The sequence below is a fragment of the Euleptes europaea genome, chromosome 1 (assembly GCF_029931775.1).
Source record: "Euleptes europaea isolate rEulEur1 chromosome 1, rEulEur1.hap1, whole genome shotgun sequence".
Taxonomy (NCBI): domain Eukaryota; kingdom Metazoa; phylum Chordata; class Lepidosauria; order Squamata; family Sphaerodactylidae; genus Euleptes; species Euleptes europaea.
The window spans coordinates 32,213,233-32,235,216 of record NC_079312.1 but is presented as its reverse complement, the minus strand read 5'-3'; the positions used below and the strand labels follow the sequence as shown (position 1 = coordinate 32,235,216).

The 21,984-nt window shown below is 43.0% G+C and overlaps 1 protein-coding gene across 1 annotated transcript in view; it reads left to right on the top strand.

Annotated features, from left to right (window-relative positions):
* The window catches only part of CFAP20DC (CFAP20 domain containing), a 212,081-nt gene that overhangs the window by 74,536 nt on the left and 115,561 nt on the right, over window positions 1-21,984 (top strand). Inside the window, exons 7-8 of the mRNA XM_056864469.1 lie at window positions 5,096-5,236; window positions 21,718-21,857. Coding sequence (XP_056720447.1) covers window positions 5,096-5,236; window positions 21,718-21,857 — 281 coding nt within the window. The remainder of the gene's footprint in view (window positions 1-5,095; window positions 5,237-21,717; window positions 21,858-21,984) is intronic.

Here is a 21,984-nt window from a genome sequence, read left to right as displayed (position 1 = left end):
CCTTCCTAAATTGTGGTGCCCAAAACTGAACACAGTGCTCTAGGTGAGGTCTGACCAGAGCAGAGTAAACTGATACCATCACTTCATGTGATCTGGACACTATACTTCTGTTGATGCAGCCCAAGATTGAAAGGGAATCCCTGTTTTTAATACATTTGGAACTGCTACATCTAGAAACAAGCGAAAAGAGACCATACACACTTTTAATACATTAGAAGACAGTACAGCATTAGTTGATAAGATGTTCATAGCAGAGATTAATAACAGTGACAGTTAGCAGTTGAATTATCCTTTCTCCAAAGAAGCCAAAGTGGTGTAGATACATTTTCCTTTTTACATACATTTCCCTTCCTTCCTCTTTTTTATTAGTGTGTAAAGTTGGTAGGCCATTTAATATGCCTGCAGAAATCTCACTAGAAAGGTTTAACTTTTAACTCCTTCTAGGCTTTAAAAATAAATACAAATGCTTTGCGCAGAGATAGCTTAAATCTGTGTATTTCAGTGTTTCCAGACCCAGGATCCACCTTTAGCTCTCAGGAAGCAGCATAGGACCCACAGAGTTGTAAATATATAACACATGAGTAGGGGCTTTGGCTCAGTGGCAGAGCACCTGCTTTGCATGCGGATGGTCCCAGGTTCAATCCCCAGCATCTCCAACTAAAAGGATCAGATGGTAGATGATGTGAAAGACCTCTACCTGAGTTGCTGGAGAGTTGCTGCCGGTCCAAGTAGACAGTTTTGTCTTTGGTGGACCAATGGTCTGATTCAGTTTAAGGCTGTGTTCATGTGACAGGAAGAGGAGGAGCCAGAGTTATGACCTCACCAGTGTTAAAACTAGGACTAGTAGCAGCAGACCAGGAGACCCAGGAAGCACAAACTGGGTACCAGGTGATACATTGTAATGTAATGTATATATAAAGAAGAAGAAGAGGAGTTGGTTTTCATATGCCAACTTTCTCTACCACTTAAGGAAGTATCAAACCGGCTTACAATTGCCTTCCCTGTCCCTCCCCACAACAGACACCCTGTGAGATAGGTGGGGCTGAGAGAGTTCAGAGAGAACTGTGACTGGCCCAAGGTCACCCAGCTGGCTGCATGTGGAGGAGTGGGGAAACCAACCCAGTTCACCGGATCAGAGTCCACCGCTCTTAACCACTACACCACGCTGGCATTCTCCAAAAAGGAGTCTGGTGCTCTTACAGGCAGTCTAGCAGCGGACACAGGTGGGGGGCCTGCAGTCCACCTACGGCCCTGGCCTGTGAGTTGAAGACCACTGCTTTAAATGAGGTACTAAAAAGCTAGTTAGTACCTAACATGCTAGTTAGTACCCTGCCAGAAATTTTGTTAGTCTTTAAGATGCTACTGGACTCCAGCTCTTTTCTAATGCTAGTGTTGAGATGCTGAACTAATTAGCAGGTAACATAGGAAGCTGAATGTATTGACATTTTTGGGGGAGATGTTAATAACAGGTTGCAGCAACTTATCTGGCTGGGGGTTACTCGGTTTTCTTTTCATCCACTAATGATAGGAATAGTCTAGTGAAAAGTTTCGCAAATTCCTGAAATGTAGGCTTTGTTAACCTATCAAACATCATATTACAAATTCTTAAATGTTTATTTCCAAATTTTACATTTTCCTTTGAGTTAGATGTTGCATACATACTGGAGCAGAGCGACTTGCTTTTCTTCCTTTCATGTCTGTAGTAAATGAGCATAGTCCCGGCAGGAGCTGTGGAGTTATTTGACTTGATTAGGCAAAGAACACAATCTACAAGGAACCCCCTTCTGCTAATATTTCAATGGGGATTGCACTACAGCCTTTCCCATTGAGCTGGGCCCATATTACTAGGGTAGAAACATTTGGCAGGGCATGAGGTGATGGAGAGGTTCTTTCAAATTATTTTGCTATGCTAGGAAAACCCTAATGCGTACACTGATGCAAAACGAGAGACCCACAAACTTTGCATAACGTAATAGTTCTTACCAAGGACCCAGTCCTGAGACTTTCTGAGTATCTGTTCAGAAATGGAAGTACAAGGAAAAGCAGCTACCGGTGGACAATTTTATAAAAGAAGCCAACAGAAATTGGTCACATTTGTGAAACAATGCAGGCTAATCATCTTTCGTTGAAGTTGGAAACATTCTATTCGCTTTAATCTGGATTAGAGCAGTGAAGCTGAGCCTTTAGGGGGAGATCCATGGAATTGGGTATGAGGTGGATAAGTAGATTTCTCTCTGCAAAGCTCTTTGGATATTTCTCTGGAGGCTGAGCTGCGTCTTCACATTTTGTCTCAGCCTTTTCATTTCTTATTAAACCAGGAAGCTGATATGGCCTTCTAATACACACACAAAATATGTCTGGGTACCCAGCCGTGCAACTACCCAACCTCTCTCCCTCATTCTCCAGTTGGGAGTTGGTTTTGGGGTTGTTGTTTTTTCTGGCTCCACATTTGTCGTCCAACTGAGTTTTCTTCTATGCAGTGGTTTTCTTCTCTCTTATTGATATCAGCATAACCCTGGGAACTCCATCTGTCAAATAACATGGAATGCATTTATGGGTACCTGGTTTTGCAGTATCAGAGCAAGCCCCCCCCCCAATATACGTTAAAGACAATACAACCCACAATTAGAGCGCTTCGTTTAGTTGAAATTTGTAAATGAAAAGGACCCGGAAGTCACATCAACACGATGGCGTGGGAAATTGCTACAGTGCCACACACCCCGGTAACATGAGGCACCCTGGGCCATGTGAGAGGATCCATTACTCCAGCTCCCTCCCATGACGGCTTTGGGTTGATGCTTGTGTGGGAAGAACCTGTGATGTGGGCTATTGATGAAGAAGAGTTGGTTTTTATACCCCGATTTTCTCTACCTTTAAGGAAGTTTACAATTGCCTTCCCACAACAAACGCCTTATGAGGTAGGCGGGGCTGAGAGAGTTCTGAGAGAGTTCAGAGAGAACTGTGACTAGCCCAAGGTCACCCAGCAGGCTTGAGTGGGGGAACCAACCCGGTTCACCAGATTAGAGTCCACCACTCATGTGGAGGAGCGAGGAGTCAAACTCCAGATTAGAGTCCACTGCTCCAAACCACTACACCATGCTGTTGTTTGGGCAACATAAGAATTGGGCCAAAGTTTCAAATTCTATAGAGTTCTCTTTAAGTATAGCAACTTAGAAGCAGAATCCAATGCACACTGTTGCTTTAGAGAAATCTCCCTGATCTAAATTGTGAGAGCAATTAACTGTTGAGTATATTTTAATTACAAAGCCCCTCCTCCCTGAAATCTAATTAATTCTCATCCCTCACATGCAGATTACTTTAACAGTCAGTTACTGTTAACAGGAATCATCCATCTGCAATTATGCTTCCTACAGAAGATATAAGTGCATGTGATTACAGTTGTGTACTGACGAGGCCAGAAGGAGTCAGATTATCATCTTGTCCACCCCCCTCTAAAGAAAGAGCCTTTCCACTCACCACTCCCTTGAAAACCTGTGTCACAGATGGCCAGCTTACTGGAACAAGTAGTTCAGCTATAGCCTGCCTCTGGCATTTGTTTACTCCCCTTACTCCGGGATTCTTTACCTTGGACCTACCAGTCGTCGTCCCCTCCACACACACACATCGTGCACTCTTTTTAGCATGCTGCTGAATGGGTAAGGTGTTTGCTAAGATCTTTGCCAGAGGAGCATCATTTGACTGAGATGAGTCATACTGATTTCAAGGGTGGTCATGGTAATAGTTTTTTTTCATACAAAGAAGCAATGAAACACCAAGCTTGGGTCCTTGTGGCATTACTCAACCTCAGAAGGCTGTTTCTAGAATGCTGGAAACTGGTATGTTTCTTGGAAACTAAGACCTTCTGATGAACCATTTGTCTGATCCCGTGAAGGGGGGGGGGTATTTTTCTGGGTCCGTATGAGGTTACGAAGATCGCCCTAGTATCGCTAGCTCGTGATTTTAAAATAATGAATCTTACCCTTGGAAGAATCATGGCATTGAACTAAAAATCATACATTTTGGAAACATAATAGACAAGCTGGGTAACTGTGGGATTTGTGATTGGGGAATCCCATCCTGCCCTGACCCTCAGCTTGCTCACTTGCTGGACTGGGCTCCTCCTTCTCTTCTTCCTCACTCACACCAGTTGGAGGGGTGGGGTGATGGTGTCTCCCTCTCCTCCATGGCTCACCTGTGTACCCAACTTGGGGCAACAGTGGAGGGGAGTGAACTCATGAACGCATTAAGCTGCCTTCTACTGAATCAGATCCTTGGTCCATCAAAGTCAGTATTGTCTACTCAGACTGGCAGCTGCTCTCCAGGGTCTCAGGCAGAGGTCTTTCACATCACCTACCTGCCTAGTCCCTTTAACTGGAGATGCCGGAGATTGAACCTGGGACCTTCTGCATGCCAAGCAGAGGCTCTACCACTGAGCCACAGAGTGGCAGTGGCTGACACTGTCCTGCTTGACTCACCTGCCTGGCTTGTGATAGCAGTGGAAGGGGGGGAAGGGGGCAGTTCATTCTCCTCCTCCCACAGCCATTTCTCCTCCTTCCTGGTTCATGTGGCAAGCGGCTGCTCCTCCTTTAAAACGGCAGCCAAGTTCTTGTGATGTAGCAGCCTGAGAACCCAGTCTTTTCTACCAAACCTTGCATTTTAATTGTTTTTGTTATGTATTTTTCTGCAGATATGGGGGACAGTCCCCCAGGTCTGTAAAAAAAAAAAAAAAAAACTACGTATCTGTACTTGGCCCCACTCTCTGAATTTTTTGAGCCGTTCAGGGACTGAGTTCAAAATTAGATAAATGATGCTTGGCTTAGTTTTATTTGCTGTCTGGTTTTTGAGACTTTGATATAACATGTGCCACCTGTTTGGTTCCTTTTTTCATTTATATTTTGTAATCATGGGGGCTAAGAGCTTTGAAAAACATGAACATGAATTTCATGGTATGTGTTTTTGTGCATGCATTCGGTTGAGAGAGAGCACCTGTGAGATGCAGGCAGTTAGCTTGTAGGCCACATTGTTTCTGGCCATTGTAGAAAAGATAAATCTTTGCCTTTTTACTCAAGCTTGTACTGCTGTCTCTCATTCACAGTTGATGGGCCAACAGATACAATTCCTCGAGCCTGCCAGTTAAATTCAGATGTGCCACAAATCACACAGTTGCTGAACATGAATAAGCTGCGCCCGTCGGATCAAAAGTGTGGCAGTTGGCCCTTCACCTCAACAGAACCAGGTAAACTATAAGATATAAATCTGTGCTTGTGAAGATATTATGGTCTCCTGATAAAAGGCAGTGTTGTATAGTGGTTAGAGTGTCAGGCTAAGATCTGGGAGATGCAGGCTCAGATCCCCACTCTGCCATGGAGACTTGCAGGATGACCTTAGGCCATTTACACATACGCAAACTAACCTACCCCACAGGGTTGTTGTGAGGATAAAACGAAGGAGAGGTGAATGATGTAAGCCCATTTTGGGTCCCCATCGGGGAGAAAGTTCTTCTTGACGTAATGCACAGAATCAGTCCTCTGTTGCCGCTGTTTCTCTGTTGTTGGAAGACAGTTACAAATGGGGTCGTGGGAAGAAAGCATGCATCAGGAGTTATCAACGACTTCCCTTTCTCTTGACTGTTGGAAAGAAGTGGCAAATTGGTACAGGAAGCGTGTGAGGCGATTTTTGATCACACTTCCTCCTTGCTGTTTTCTCCTGGGCAGCTTGTCTGCTTTGTTTCCAGTAATCCCCTGAACCTCAGGAAGAGCTGTGCAGGGGCTACAGAAACGGAAGGGAGGAAAGGTCCATTGCATGAATTTACTCCATCTGATAATGGAGCACTTACTCCATTTCATAAGATCCAACTTGTTGCTGAGAAAGGGGGGGGCAAACCTAACAGTTACGGGGAGTAGGCAGCTGCCACAACGAACGGCTCCTTTATCTGCAGATATGTCAGGCTGTCGCCTTGTCGGCAACAGATCAACAATACTGTAAAGTGAGAGGCTGATGTGAAACACCAATGGCACATATGATCATCAACATGCTTGTATTATGATAGGAGATGTTTGGAGGGAAGGCCTTGTGTATTGCAGGGACTTCCCTGTATATGTGTTTGCATGTACTTATACAGGGACTTCCTTGTGACTGGGGTCATCCCCGAAATGAGTGAGAAGATTTTGCCTTCCCCATAATGAGGGAAAGGACAGCCCTTATATGCGTAGCCTCTTCCTCCAAAGCGCTTATGTGACAAACAAAGGGTTAATCTTTAAGAGAAGCTCAGAGAAGGAGAGTGGGCGGAGCTAAGGAGCTCACTCTCACTTCTCAAGAAAGGAAAGGATTCTGGTTTTGGTAACCTGCGTGATCAGTAGTTGCATGATCAGTAGCTGTTTGACTCTGGGAACCTGAGGGTTGAGAGTTGCCTAAGCTGGTGTGAATCAAATCCTGTGGAGTGACAGGCAGAGATTGGGAGGAAAAGGGCCCTTTCTCAGGTCACTGGAAGGGAATAGGCTCTGGGAAGGAGATATTCCAAATACAGGATGTTGTTCAGGGATTACTTCCGCAAGAGTGGGGCAGATCTATAGTGAGAAGTGGAAGAGAGATTTGAGGAGAAATCTCCATGCTTCTGTGTTTCTCTGGGGAAGAGAGATTGAATGGTCTCCACCGTCACTGTTAGCTAGGCAGCAGGGTCTATATAGAAACATCTATAAAAAGTTCTGGGAACTGAACTTGTGAACTGAATTTAAGAACTGTAATTCTGTATCAACTAAGCCATCTAGGATCTATGCCTTCTAAGTGAAACTTATAAAATAGCTCTGGGTCTATGCTACTCCTACATACAGTTTTTCCTCCAAATCCATCCCTTCTACAGTGTTTAATAAATCTCTGTTACTTGCTTGTTAACTTGAAAAAGCCTCTGGTGTCTCATTTCTTAGGAGGTGAAATAAGTAAAGGGGACTAAGAAGGAGAAAAATTAAAACTCTCTCTCTCTCTCTCTCTCTCTCTCTCTCTCTCTCTCTCTCTCTCTCTCTCTCTCCCCCTCTCTCCCTCTCTCCCTCTCCCCCTCTCTCCCTCTCTCCCTCTCTCTCCCTCTCTCTCCCTCTCTCTCCCTCTCCCCCTCTCCCCCTCTCCCCCTCTCTCTCTCCCTCTCTCTCTCTCCCTCTCTCCCTCTCCCCCCCCCCCTTGTACACAAGAGGGATTGTGATACCCTATTACCTAGATTGTGCTTATAGATGGCAATTTGGGACACTGACACAGTTCCTTCCCAGAGCAGAGCTTGTCATCTGTCTAGGGATTTTGCTATGAAAAAGCAGTTGTTGATGGTGGACAAGAAAAATATCTTGGAACTCCCTATATGCTGTCAGCATAACTCAGTTTGGGGCTGGGATTAATGGAGGAGAAGTAGGGAACCAATGAAGTCATTTGTAGCCCATGGACTATATGAGTTGCACATCATGTGGATGTATCCTTGGGAAAGGCATGATCTCTCAGTTATGTAGATTCTAAGCAGTACCAAATTTCTGCTAAAACGTTCCATTTAAAGAAAGACATGCTTGCAAAGCTGTCATTTTTTTAGAAGAGAGACACTTAATATGTTAATGTCTTTCTCCAAAAGAACAAACCCTTCCCCTATTAAATTCCATAATGAGAAACAATCTTTATTAATGTGGATTGCAACAAAATAAGAAAGGTGAGTAATTTAATTTAGAACACTGTGTCACTATTCTAATGCCTAATATAATGAAAACAAAAAAAGATAATAGAGTTCATTTAATTTTGGATAAGCACTTAGGGGTATAATTATTTTTTATTTTTATTTCATCCTTTGTATGACATCCTGTTCTACTTTCTAATTTTACACGGCATGTAATTATATGTTTAAATAAAAATTCAAGACTACACCCAAGAATTTCAGTGTCTTATTTTAAAGTTCAAGGACACTATGATGCACGACATAAAATGCAAGAGGGGTTGGAGGAGGGGCAGGAGTGCATTGGGGTGGATTCATTGAGAACTCTTAATGGCACTATTAATTTTTTTTATGCATGAGGTGAAAACTACCTTTCTGATCATTCAAGTCGAATCTGTCCTTCATTAAGTGGATATGCATTACTTTGAGCCCATGAAGCTCAAAAACACAGGACTCCTATGGGCTAGTGTGTGTTTCATAAACCCGTATACAATAACACAGTAAAGTATCATCAACCCTCGTATCTTAGATGATATCTAACCTACTGAAAGTAATCAGATGTTTGGATAAGTGGTATAGTGGATAAGAGCGGTGATTTGGAGTGGTAGAGTCTAATCTGAAGCCTCTACATGAGCGGTGGAGGCTAATCTGGTGAACTGGATTAGTTTCCCCACTCCTATACACGAAGCCAGCTGGGTGACCTTGGGCTAGTCACACTCTCTCAGCCCCACCAACCTCACAGGGTGTCTGTTGTGGGGAGGGGAAGGGAAGGTGATGGTAAGCCGGTTTGATTCTCCCTTAAGTGGCAGGGCAAGTCGGCATATACAAACCAACTCTTCTTCTTTTAAAGCACACTGAAGGAAGGACTATGCTGATTAAATTCCGAGATCTAACAATTGTAGATTAGCCAAGATGATGAGAGCCATGCAGCAGAGTTGTAAATGCTGCAGTACTGTAGCTCTTTTGTGATGGCTGTTGCATCAGGGAATCATGCCTTAAAGGCACAGTCCCTTTCCAAAGTAAAACACCACCAAAGCAAAACCAGGGTGTTCCAGCACGTCCATCTTCAAGCCAACAGTTCCCTTCTGACAGGCGAAGGCTGTCTGCCCGATAGAGTTCACAGCACCTACACAAGGTCCGTCTGTACAAATTCCAAGGCAACAAGCTCTCCAGGCTTCTCCCAGGGCATGCCTCTTTTGCTGATCAGAAGACATGTATTTGATCTGAGGCTGAACTGTGTCTCCTTGCTGGGCAACCAAGGAAACTGCAGGGCCCAGTGGACATCACTGTGAACACATGAACACGCGAAGCTGCCTTATACTGAATCAGACTGTCAAGGTCCATCAAAGTCAGGATTGTCCACTCAGACCGGTAGCGGCTCTCCAGGGTCTCAGGCAGAGGTCTTTGACATCACCTACTTGTCTAGTCCCATTAACTGGAGATGCCAGGAATTGAACCTGGGACCTTCTGCAGGCCAAGCAGAGGCTCTACCACTGAGCCACAGCCCCTCCCCTGTGCCACATGTTGCATGCTTGAAGGTCTGAACTGCAATGTCAGATAAAGGAACATGGAAGACAAGTGACAGGAGAGTTGCCTGTGGACAGAGTCAGCATAGCTGTGGCTGGATGTAATCATGGTACGGCCAGGACTTTCACCCTTCTAGAGCTGACATGATTGTGCCATCAGTGAGCCTTTACGCTACAGGAGTAAGTCCCAAATGCCGCTGAGGATAAGCCAAGCACTGCAAAGCTTTGTTAGAGGACTGCACAGAATTGGTATCTTATAAGCAGTGGGCTGTTTTTGTGGGTGCCCAAGATTCCTGTGTAAAGCAGACAATGGCTATAGGGATGCTGGTTCCACTAGAGTGCCAGTGTGGTGTAGTGGTTAAGAGCAGTGGTTTGGAGTGGTGGACTTTGATCTGGAGAACTGGGTTTGATTCCCCACTCCTCCGCATGAGTGGCGGAGGCTAATCTGGTGAACCAGGTTGGTTTCACCACTCCTCCACATGAAGCCAGCTTGGTGACCTTGGGCTAGTCACAGCTCTCTTAGTCTTAGTCTCAGCTACCTCACAGGGTGTCTGTTCTGCATAGTGGAAGGAAAGGTTATTGTAATCCGGTTTGATTCTTCCTTAAGTGGCAGAGAAAAAAGTCGGCATAAAAACCAACTCTTCTCCTTCTCCTCCTCCAGCTAGACTGCCAGGAAAATAAAACAGCATAGGATTTGGAGGTCAGAGACATAGTCCGTTGACGGTTCTTTTGGATACTATTAGCCTTCTTCAGCAGGCTCGAGCCTCTTGTAGGACAAAAAGGAAGATGTCTTGCCTCCAGCCCAGCACAGGGAACCCTTCACCCAGCACCAGTGCTATTGTGCAACTCTAGCCCAAGAGGCCATGTCTTTAGTGCCCATTCCAGGAAACCTGTCTGAAGCAGCATGTCACAGCTAGCTAGGTGCTCCCTCGCACAGCTCTTGGCATGTGACATATTTCTACATGTGAGAGCCAGCGTGGTGTAGTGGTTAAGAGTAGTGGACTCTAATCTGGAGAACCATATTTGAGTCCCCACTCCTCCACATGAATGGTGGACTCTAATCTGGAGAACTAGGATTGATTCCTTACTCCTCCACATGAAGCCTGCTGGGTGACCTTGGGCCAGTCACAGTTCTCTCAAAATTCTCTCAGCCTCACCTACCTCACATGGTGTGTGTTGTGGGGAGAGGAAGGGAAGGTGATTGTAAGCTGCTTTGAGACTCTTTAAAGGTAGAGAAAGGCAGGGTATAAAAACCAACTCTTTTTCTTCATCATCTTCATCATCATCAACGGGAACTGTAGACTACTGTGCCCCATCAATACACACTGTATTATTGAAGCAGCATTCATCAGGCATTCTTCCCTTCTGGGAATTTTCTGTGGTCCAGTCATTGACTTTGGCTGGGAGCCCAAGATGATGTATGATCTTGATTGTGTTGATTACAGATGGAACGTAATTGGGTAGCAGACTTGAAAATCAGATTGTTTTGGATTGTCATGATTGAATCTGAAGTAATTTCAGTGCCGCTATAGACGGAGTGAATATAAATTCTGCTTGCAAGGAACTCTTCAGCTTAGGAAAAAAGAGGGATAAGAAAAGGACATAATTTAAGTATATATTATGTGGATACGGTCAATAAACACTAAAACACTATTAGGTGGCTTTGCAACATGTGCATCTGGCTTTACCTTTATAATCAGCAAATCGGACTCAAACTCTCACAAATGCCTCTGGCTTGCTCTTACCTACACTTTAATAGGGGCTGAGGCAATTCCCCCCCATTAATATTAAACGTTAGCTAACCAGAAGTCTCAGAAGGTATGAAATTAACAGGCCACTTATTAGCCCAGACAGGCTAAAAATGAATATCTGTCTTACACCCGCAGGCAGGTGAAAATTTTCCAGAGTATTAAATAAGGGTCCTCCGGGATATGATGATCACATTGAAACTAGGTTTTACAGCTCCGCCATAAATGAAAATGAGCACACTTCTGACTGTACCTTTTCTACCATCTGTCTACCACCTTCTTAATGCATTTAAGCCTGCGTGGTGTTAGAGAATTCAAAGTCATAAGGCAGTTACATTTAAGCTTAAGCAAACTGATTGTACTTGTAGTGTCTTTTTGACTGTTCAATTCCCCAGTTTTAAAAATAAGCCCTTGTTGCACCTGTTGGAGCCACAATAGTGACTGAGACCATGTTCTTGGAAGAATGACTAGTAGCACAAAGAAGATATTCACCTGAACTTAACCCGTGGTCTGTTGCATGGTGGTGTTATTGCATAAAAATGTTGGCGCTGCAAATATTGAAACCATGGGGTTATAGTGCTTTGATAGATAGCTCTTCCCTAGTTGAATGCACACCACCACTTAACATATTATGAGATTTCCATTGCTGCAAGGGTACTTCCAGTGGTGGGTGGTGAGTGTGCTGATTTCTCTCACCTACTGGTATTCCTAGGGGTCCCCTATACCCTACAGGCAGCATTTGGAAAGGGTTACTGATGGATATGGTGGGCGGAGGAGGCAAAAAAAGAGATTATCCCAAACACATCTGTTCAAAATCCAGTCTTTGTTTATCTGGTGGTATACTACTTTTAAGTCATATTTTTTGAGCTGATGTGCTATACAGCACCTTCCTTTTTCATATACCTATGAAAATAGAAACATCTGAATAACATGGATATGCCCAATGTAAAATCGTTTTCCATTGTGCCTCTATGCAACCCCATGTTTGGGAGTGTGCATGTACCAGAAGGTAAGATACTGACGTCCAAACCATGACATTTGCAAAAAATAAAAAAAAACTAGTAGTACGGCAAAATCCTGGGTATTGTAGGTGTCATGATGGAACCAGGACAATGGAGGTACAATCAAGAGCCTCTCAATTGGTAGCAAGAACCTTTTCACTAGACAAATGGTCAAAGTTCTGAAGAATTTCCACAGTGCAGTCCTAAGCAGAGTTATAGTCCTCTATGTCCACTGAAGTCAGTGGGCTTATGTGGGTATAACTATACTTAGGCCTGCGCTGTAAGGATATTAGGTCCAAGCCAGGGGCTCTGAATTCTTGTTCATACCTGCACACATGTCACTCTGTTTCTGTTGTGTCAGGCAGGTAAATCTGTGTACAGATAAAACTGAAAACAGTTGGCATAGAAGTGCTGTTGGCAGTTGTCGATCTGTTCACATGTGCAAGTCATGACTCAATGCCGCGTTCATGAGGTAAATATATACAAATCAGTCCTGCCCATGGCTGCCATGAGGGATTGCATGCCTGTACAAGAAATGGCCAAAGCAAAATTTTGACTTGGTTTTCATCAGTTGGTCCTTGGTGGACTTGCAACATTGATAACATACTGCAGAGAGTAAAAACAATCTGTTCCTGGGATAACTAAACAAGGTTATGACATATGAAAGAATTTTTTTACTTTTACTCTTTCCTTTATTATTTCCGTGCTAAATATTATTAAGTAAATGTTTGATATCAGTGTGTGTGTGTGTATATACACACATACACACACACATGCAAATAGTGGGATAATAGGGTGTTAATTACCTAATATTATGCTTTGCAAGTATTTAATGGTTTTATATTAGTCTAGGCTTGAAGGTTCATATCCATTCCAGCTATTTGCAAACAGTAACTTGTCCAAGACTGATATTGATAGGAAGAATTGTTGTGTGGTGTAGTTTGCGTGTTTTTTTGTTGTATGTTTTATATTGTGTTGGGGGGGATTTAAAAAAATCTATTCTTGTCACAAGTACCCTGTTCGTCTGTCTCCAGTTAAAGCCTTTGGTCAGTTTCTCAAGTACGGGACTGCAGAGGGATACAAAAGCAAATGCACATTTGCTTGCTTGTAACTATTGCCCCTTGAGTGACTACTCTGCTCTTGCCATCCCACTTACCTTTCTTGCTGTAGCTAAAATTACAGAGGAGCAAATTGGACCACAAGGCTCCTATCTGTCCTTTGTAAGGCCACATACTGTAAGGACAAATACAGGTTGCGTATCCCTTATCCAGACTGCTTGGGACCAGAAGTGGTCCGTATTTCGGATCTTTCCGTATATTGGAACATTTTGTAATTTTTGCATATACACAATGAGATATCTTGGGGATTGGACCCAAATTTCATTTAAGCTTTATATACACTTTATACGTATCGCCTGAATGTAATTTTAAACAGTATTTTAAATAATTTTGTGTACTTTGAGCCACCAGAAAGCAAAGGTGTAACTATCTCAGAATACCTGCATCAGCTGTTAAACAAGAGCAACAAAAAACAACAAACAGACAACAGCAGGCTTTCCACCTACAATGCAGTGTACACTGTATTTTATTTTTTGTAGGTGAGAGGAAACATTGAAAGCAGGCAGCACAGATTTGCCTGCATGCTGGCTCAAAGGGTCCAGTTTTTGGATCAGTCCTGATATGAGATGTCTGGATAAGAGATGCTCTACCTGTACCTGGCAAGGGGCATTTCTCTTACTTTTGTACACACGCACACACACATACAGAGGCTTCTTTTCCAAACAGGTTTTCCCCTCATGCAAAACACTCACGCTCATTGGGCTGCAATTCCTAAATCATTGTGTACAACTAATTTTCTTGAATTACAGATATAATTATATGCTGTTGAAGAACAATTTGGTGTTTTGAATGCTTTCAGCAAAATTAATAAAACCAGCCTGCATCCAGTTAATTATTACGCGTGTAATTTGACTAAAATTTTACCCTGGTAATTCCTTCAATTCCCAGCCCAGATTAAGTACTGACTGTTAGTCAATGTAGAGCTGTAGGAAGTAATTTTTTTCTCCTTAATGGGACCTTGGTTTAATTGAACACAGAATCAGGTCTGGTTGCTTAAATTGAGCAGTTCAACTTGCTAATGCTAAGACGTAGTGGTCCACTAAGCACAAATCAAAACTGGTAATTTACTTAAAAATTAGCACTCTCTTTGCCTGAGTGCTTTAGTTTCCACAACAGCAATACTGGTAGATTTCCCCCCCTCCCCTTCTTGCTTCTAAGACTAAGCACACACATTTGTATGGGGAGTTCATTGTTTCAGTTATTGATTTGATCTGTAAAAGTACACCCTAGTCCTCTCAGACGTTATTTTGGCTTGTCAGTCAGTTCTTTGATACATATGGCGAGGGTGCTGGCTTGGCTGGTCCTCATGCTGGAGATTGTATTCATGATCTGCCAGTTGAGACAATGGTTGTCCACATGAATGTGTACCCTGGGTTGACGGGGACTACTCAACTACACAAAAAGGAACAGAGTACATCAGCCCTGAATCAGCATGTGCTTTTATGTGCTTGTGTGGAAAGTAGCCATACGGTAAGTATTGCTGGAAGTGCTTTGTACAGCTCAGTTGTCCTCCTTTTGTGCACTTGCTAAATTGCTTCCTGCTTGTTCCGGGCAGAACCTTGTACTGTTGTGACTGTTGGAATTGGCAATTCGCTCAAAGAAAGAATGAGAAGAAAACCCTGCAGGAGGCAGCAAGTGGGCCGTTAGATAGGACAGTAAGGTTAGGAACCTTCCATACTTTCAAGTGCCACCTTTTGTCTGTCTCCAGACTGATATTCTTAGGGCAGTATCCTGCTTCTTCTTGGAAGTTCTGTCTGTGCTCTCTCATCTAGTTAGGTAGTTAGGAGACTCTCTCTGTCTCTACCCTTTACTATCTATTATGAAGTTCCTCAATAAACAGTTATCTAGTCCTTAATCAGATGGCGCTAATTCCACTGTGTGGCTCTCACTCTGCTAACTGTGATTTCTGCTTCAGCTTACCTTGTGTATTTCCAAACCTCATCACTCAGCCAGAGCTGAGTGTAATGAGCTTTCGTGAGCCACAGCTCACTTCTTCAGATACAGCTAGAATGTGAGTCCATCTGTCCTTAAGGAGAGAAGAGTGAATTCAGACACCCAATGGCAAATGGCAATAGCAACACCAGGTAAATGACATTAGCAGGCGAGATTGGATCAGGTGTGATATGCAGAGGGGTTACTACCCCTCTGCATATCACACCTGATCCAATCTCGCCTGGAGGAAGCAGGAAGAATTCATTTGGGAACTTTCTGTTATTCAAGCAGTGTTGCTGCTAATTCTGAGGCCCTGATATCATACCATATCTGAGGGCTGCAAGAAGTCTGGCATTGGTGAGCACAGCCATGATCTCATATTCTCTCCAGGATCAGAGGAGCATGCCTATTCTGTTAGGTGCTATGGAACACAGGCAGGACAATGCTGCTGCAGCCCTCTTGTTTGTGGGCTTCCTGGAGGCACCTGGTTGGCCACTGTGTGAACAGACTGCTGGACTCGATGGGCCTTGGTCTGATCCAGCATGGCCTTTCTTATGTTCTCTGCTAGCAGCTAGGCAGTTAGATGCCTCTGATCTTCTATCACTTCTTTCACCCAAGAATAAGTTTTGCACTTAATGTGTCCAAAGCCAGGAGGTTTTTGGTTGTGTGGTGTGTGTGTGTGTTAAGTGCCGTCAAGTTGCTTCCGACTCATGGCGACCCTATGAATCAAAGTCCTTTATAACGTCCTATCTTTGACAGCCTTGCTCAGATCTTGCAAATTGAAGGCTGTGGCTTCCTTTATTGAGTCAATCCATCTATTGTTGGGTCTTCCTCTTTTCCTGCTGCCCTCAACTTTTCCTAGCATGACTGTCTTTTCCAGTTACTCTTGTCTTCTCATAATGTGGCCAAAATACGATAGCCTCAGTTTAGTTATTTTAGCTTCTAGGGTCAGTTCAGGCTTGATTTGATCTATAACCCACTGATTTGTGTTTTTGGCAGCCCAGGGTATCCGTAACACTCACGTCCAACACCACATTTCAGAGGAATCTACTTTCTTCCTATCAGCTTTCTTCATTGTCCAGTTTACACACCTATACATAGTAATATGGAATATAATGGCATGAATTAACTTGATCTTGGTGAATCTTTTCTAGCTCCTTCATGGCTGCCCTTCCCAATCATGTGTGATACTTGGTACTAAATGTGTCCAAAATGTATCGACAAAACAAAGATGACATCCCATTGAATCAGGACCCCATTTTTGTGTCAACAGTGCCTGCTATTTTATCCATTTTACAGAAGGATGATATTTGGAATCCCAATCTTTTGCTTTTTTCAGCACCTCACATTTCAGGATTCTTGTCTCCATTCATTCTGACAAAACAGCAAAAGTATTTAATTAAGTATTAATCATTAGTGAAGTATCAGTAGCCCAGAAGGCAAAGGGGAAAAAATCTTTCCCAGTTTGCAGTTTCCAAGTTTCTCTGCTTGGCCACCTGGATGTTAATTTTAATCATCGCAGTCTACCAAGCGAATGTCTACGATGAAGTCTGCTTTCATGTAATTTACCTGAAAGTCAGTGCTAATTACGCAGGGAAATAATGTTGGGATTTAAAACAAAAACAATCCCTGTTGCTTAAGAGACTGTAAAGCCAGTTTTTAAAGCTTTCTGTTGATTGTTCTTACTCCCCTTACATAGTAAAGGGGAGCCTAGAAACACGACTATTGGAGGAGACAAATATAAAACGAAATTTTACTTAACTGCCTAAATTTTTATTTCCCATTTCCCAAACTCAAGGCAGCTAGCTGAAAGAAAGCTATAAATATAATCATTTTATTACAAAACCCAAAAAGAAATATGTACAATAATTTCACAAATATTACAGTGGAAGCAGAAACACTAGCTAAATGCTTTCAGTAATGAGACTTGTGACTGGTAAAGGAAAAATTACTGTTTATTTTTTTAAAGAGGCAATTAGACAGTGTGCCTTCAGGTTTTACCATCCAACTACAAAAGGTATGTAGCCCTTGGTAAAGTAGTAAAATAATTAGTGGTTTCATCCTTGACCTATGCCAAGATCATTTTTGTTAACTAGAGAAAACGAAATGCCTTGAGCTTCACAGTTTATTGTAATCTTTATTTTTACCTTGCATTATGAATAAGAGATGAGTTCTACCGCTGTTCCTTTCCTATCAAAGTCCCAAAATCAGACCTTCATGGAAATCAACACTTTGATAAGTTGAAGCTTAGACTTAATTAGAAACTTCTCTGTTTATATATTAAACTTTATTTTTTCATGTTGTTGTTCTAATACCAATCAAAAGCCTAAATTATTTTCAGCCTGCTTTTAACTACACATAGTTGTTCAGTGTAACAGATTACTTGTATGTGTTGATGTGGCCAATTAATTGCAGCCAATTAATGTGATTATGAATGGAGAATGTTCATGGATTTTTAAAAATTGATATGGGGCAGAGAACATCACAAAGTAGTCTGAAAATTGAATCAATTGATATGAAAATGAACCAGAACACCCAGCCTATGGGAGCTGTTCCATCATTCCTTAGAATTTGTAAATCTCTTGTATGGGCAAGAGTGCAAAAGTAATTCACTTTTACCACATGCAGAAATGTCTGGAAACAAATGGGCTTGATAATAGTAGCCCAGCCTGCCTCTATTACTCGCTAACCAATAAGAAGCTAAGAGATTATTCAATTTTGATTGATTGGACTGATTTAGATACTTACTGCCCATTCCTGAGCCAAAAGGGGGAAAGTTCTTAGGTGGCCAGGGAGGGGTTGCTTCGGTGTCTGAGCCCCCTGCACCAGCGCCCGTGCCACTTACACCACCCTGGGTGGCACGGACGCCAGCAGGGGTGTGTGCACACTATTCTCCCGGCACTGCCATGGCAGCGCCACTAAGGGGGGCTGGCACAGCCTTGCACTGGCGTTCAGATGGCGCACTTCTGTGCGCTATCCTCTTGGGAGTGTTCCTGGGGCGTTCCCGCCAAAGGGAGGAGCTGCCTTTAGGGCCCCCCCCAAGCCCTTTCTGCCCAGGAATGCCCCCATTGCCTTTACCTTTACCTGGAGATACACCACCTTTTGAGGTGGTGTATCCCCGTGCAACCCAATGGAGCGGTTGCACGGGTTTTTCAGGTAAGGGCAAGGTTTCAGCTACAGTGGGGGGCGGGGAAACCTCCTTTGGAGGAAGCGCATCTGTGCTGCCTCCAGCCACTGGCCCATCCCTCCCCCTCAGGAATGGGCTGTTATTCTCAAAGCAGTTTACAACATTGATCTTCCCTCCATTTTGTCCTTACAGCAACATCCCTCAGAGGTAGATACATAAGGCTGAGCGAAAATGACTTGCTCAATGTTACCCAGCAAACTTCCATGACAGGATAGGGATTTGACCCCAGGTTTCCCAGATCCTATTCTGGTACTCTAAGTAGAAAGGCTGCTAATTTCTCAAAGAACCTGTTCAGCACAATCAGAATGTGAGCTGATCAGAGATTTGTACAAATTGCAATGAGCAACTCAAACAGCTGCCAAACAAGTTGCAGATGCCTGTTGGCCAGAAGTTGACTCTCAGCTGATGGTGGAATTGGCTAGGAACTGAGCTTTTATTCACTTCCCCCGTCAACAGAATAGCTACACAGTGAAGTTGCAGAAGGAGGAGAACAAAGAGCTGCTTCTCTTCCCTCCCCTCCAGGCTGGGCAAGAACAGAAGCAATGTTTTTGATGTGTGCATTGCCCCTGAGCCCAGTGTAGCTGGGGGAGGGCAGGATATAAATTGAATTAAATAAATAAATAAATGTTCTCTCTTTTTTTACTGCAGCCCGAGCTGACAGCTTGGCAAGAAAGAAGGGAGATCAAGTGGGCTTTTGGTCTTCCCTTCCCCAAATTTGCTGCATCTCAGCAAGTCTGGGAGATCAGAAGAACCTGACTTCCAGCTGATTAGTTGGGAGTTGGCGTCTGATGCCGTCCCTTCAAACAAACAATCAAACTTTGCTGGGTGCAGAACAAAATTTCCCCAGCAGGAGATCAGAAGCCAGCTTCAAAACTGATCCCTTAGCTGAGAGTCTGTTGCTGATGACTGCAAGTAGTCTGGTCCTGTATATACACAGACTAACAGGTTGCAAACAGCCAGTCAATTAATTGGCTGTCTGATCACTGCTGGCAAATGAGAATTGAGCTGAACTGGCAGGAGTTCGAGCATCCTTCACTCAGACCACTACATTTTGTTGGCTGTCAGATTATTTATCATTTCTCCCATTGACCAGTAACATACATCTCATTGGTTTTCTTTCAGTACATCAATGACCTTATTCCTGAAGTATAAGAGGGAGGTGCTGAGGGGCCAGTGTAGCTCAGTTCCTGTTCCTGAGAAAAACTTATGGCCAACTTGCTTCTGCTAGATAAAATGAATGGAAACTATTTTAGAGCCAGAGTTCAGTATCTCCATTTCTTGTGAGTGCATTTACTGAAATAATTGATCAATAGATAATTAATCAGTCAGCAAGACAACAAAAGCATCTTCAAGAAGTTCTTCAAAATGGTTTATCTGATATTTCTTTTCTTTCTACAATTAAATACATAATTATGATTGATTATGCAGCTGTAACATAGTAATTGGTAACAGCCAGACATGGTCAATTCAAAATGCATTGTTTGTTGCTTATAAGAGATGAATCAGAATGCACCAACTCTAGATGCTTTTTATAAGTACTATATTTAACCCACCTCAAAATGTAAAAAGTTTTTCCATTCTTACAGTCTTCAAAATATTCTGCAACTAACGCAATTGTGCTAACCCCTTGAGAGGGATAATTTTTAAATTTAGAGGGCCTGGTATTAAGTAAAGCCCTCTGATTCCTTGAACGGAGTTCTGCTGGGGATTCACCAGGACCTGGAGGGTTAGAATCTAACCTTGAATTTATGCCTGATAAATGTGAACTGTTCAATTTTGGAGCCTCTGCTACAATATAAATAGTTTAAAAGTTGGAATGGGTGACATTCAAATCATTTATGGGGTATAAAAAGGTTAACTAATTGCACTTAGAAAAATAAAGCTAACATGACCTTTAAAGCAGAAGAAATGACATTGATGAAGAAACAAAACAAAGCGGTGGTGCAAAATGCAGTCGCAAGGCAAAGGGTATAGAGTATGCAATACTCATAATTACCATATGACAAACACAACCGACAATGTTTTAAGAATCTCATGGAGTTGAAACAAACTCAAATGGAAAAGAAGGAATGTCACACACCGGATCTAAGGACTCGCTGGGGGCATCTCATTCCTCCCTCCCCCACTAGTTCCTCTTTCCCTTCCCTGAAAGTCCCTATAGCTTCTCCCTCTTTTCCTGCTTCCTTTCCTTCCCACCCACCAGCCAACCTATTGTCAGTTTCCCTTCCTTCCCTCCCCTGGCATCTTCTCCCCTGGCATCTTCTTATAGCCCTGTTGTGCTGTGGGGAACCTGCACCTCACTTTCCCCTTTATCCTCCTCTCCATGCTATTTCCCATTTCCCTCGTCCTGACAACCTTTCCCTGCTTTCTTCTCTCCTTCCCACCCACCAGCCTATCTTTTATCTGTCCCCATCAGCTATATTATTTACTTCATTTATACCCCGCCTTTCTCCACAGTGAGCACCCGGCAACTTACATCACTCTCCTCTCCTCGGTTTTATCCTTGTAACAATCCTGTGAGATAACTTAGGCTGAGAATGTGTGACTGGCCCAATGTTATCCAGTGAGCTTCCATGGCAGAATGGTGATTCAAATCTGGTTCTCCCAGATCCTAGCCTGAAACTCCACTGCAACACACTGACTTTCATAGTTTGACTGTTGTTGTAAAGTATCAAGTAGCTGGGCCCAGGTAAGTTATGGAAATTATATGGGATCATCATCTGTTGGTTGCCGCCAGGTCCAGTTCCTTTGAGTTCACCCTCAAAGGCCAAAACAGCATTGGAATGGGCTCTGCCCCCTCCCACCTTTTACTGACAAAAAGCAAGACTTGAAGGCTGGCAATACTGTTGTAGTTACCTAGCAACCCCCACATGGCTACTGCAGAGAGCATTCATTTCGTAAAGGTGTCGCTTCTGTTATTTGGGGCAGGGTTTAAGGCCCCAGTTTTGTTTTGCTTTTATGATTTCAGTTTTTTTCTACAAACCTGGGACTTTTTTCAAGTTTGGAGGAAGATCTATCTTGTCAGTTTATGGATTCAATCTGGATTTGTTGAATTCCAGAAGTTTGGCCATGTTGAGAAATAGATATATTGATGTTTTGACTCTGATTCAATCAAACAATGACCTGAATGACCAAACCACCTGTCTCCCTGCAATTTTGGTGCTGGCCAGTTTTATAATTTGTGGTTTTTTTCTGTTACTACTAATTATTTATAAATAATAAAGGATTGTTTTATGGTGATGATGATTGTTCTTTTTATTGGAAACTGACCCACTAGAAACATTTAGCCAAATGCTAAATGCTCACTGCCACGTTCTCACTCCCTTCTCACAGCATGGTGATGGGGAGAGATTGGGAAGAAAAGTATGACATAAGGATCTAAATAGTGTTGTCATATCATTTGAAATGTGGGTCTTACTACCAGAGGTGAAGGGAAATGCAGTTGAAGGGAAGTGGTGGCAGTCTGGTAATTCGGTCTGACTGAAATCCACTGGACGATATTTCAAATTGTTTATCTCACTCTTCAGTAGATCATATAATGAACAGAGGATCAACGACTGCCCGGAACACTAAAAATCAAGATGTGTCTCACATTGCATTTGGATCTAAAGTCCTTGGCCCACCTCCACCTTCAGGCCGAAGGTGCAGCGCAAGGGCATCTGGGGAGGTAGGAATACAAACTTAATTGCCCTAAGAACAAATTTTGAGCCTTTATATTAACGAGAAAAAGAAATTAAGTTAAATGATAGTAGAACTGGAGATTATTTGAGTTAGGCAATGGAACCTGTATGTAT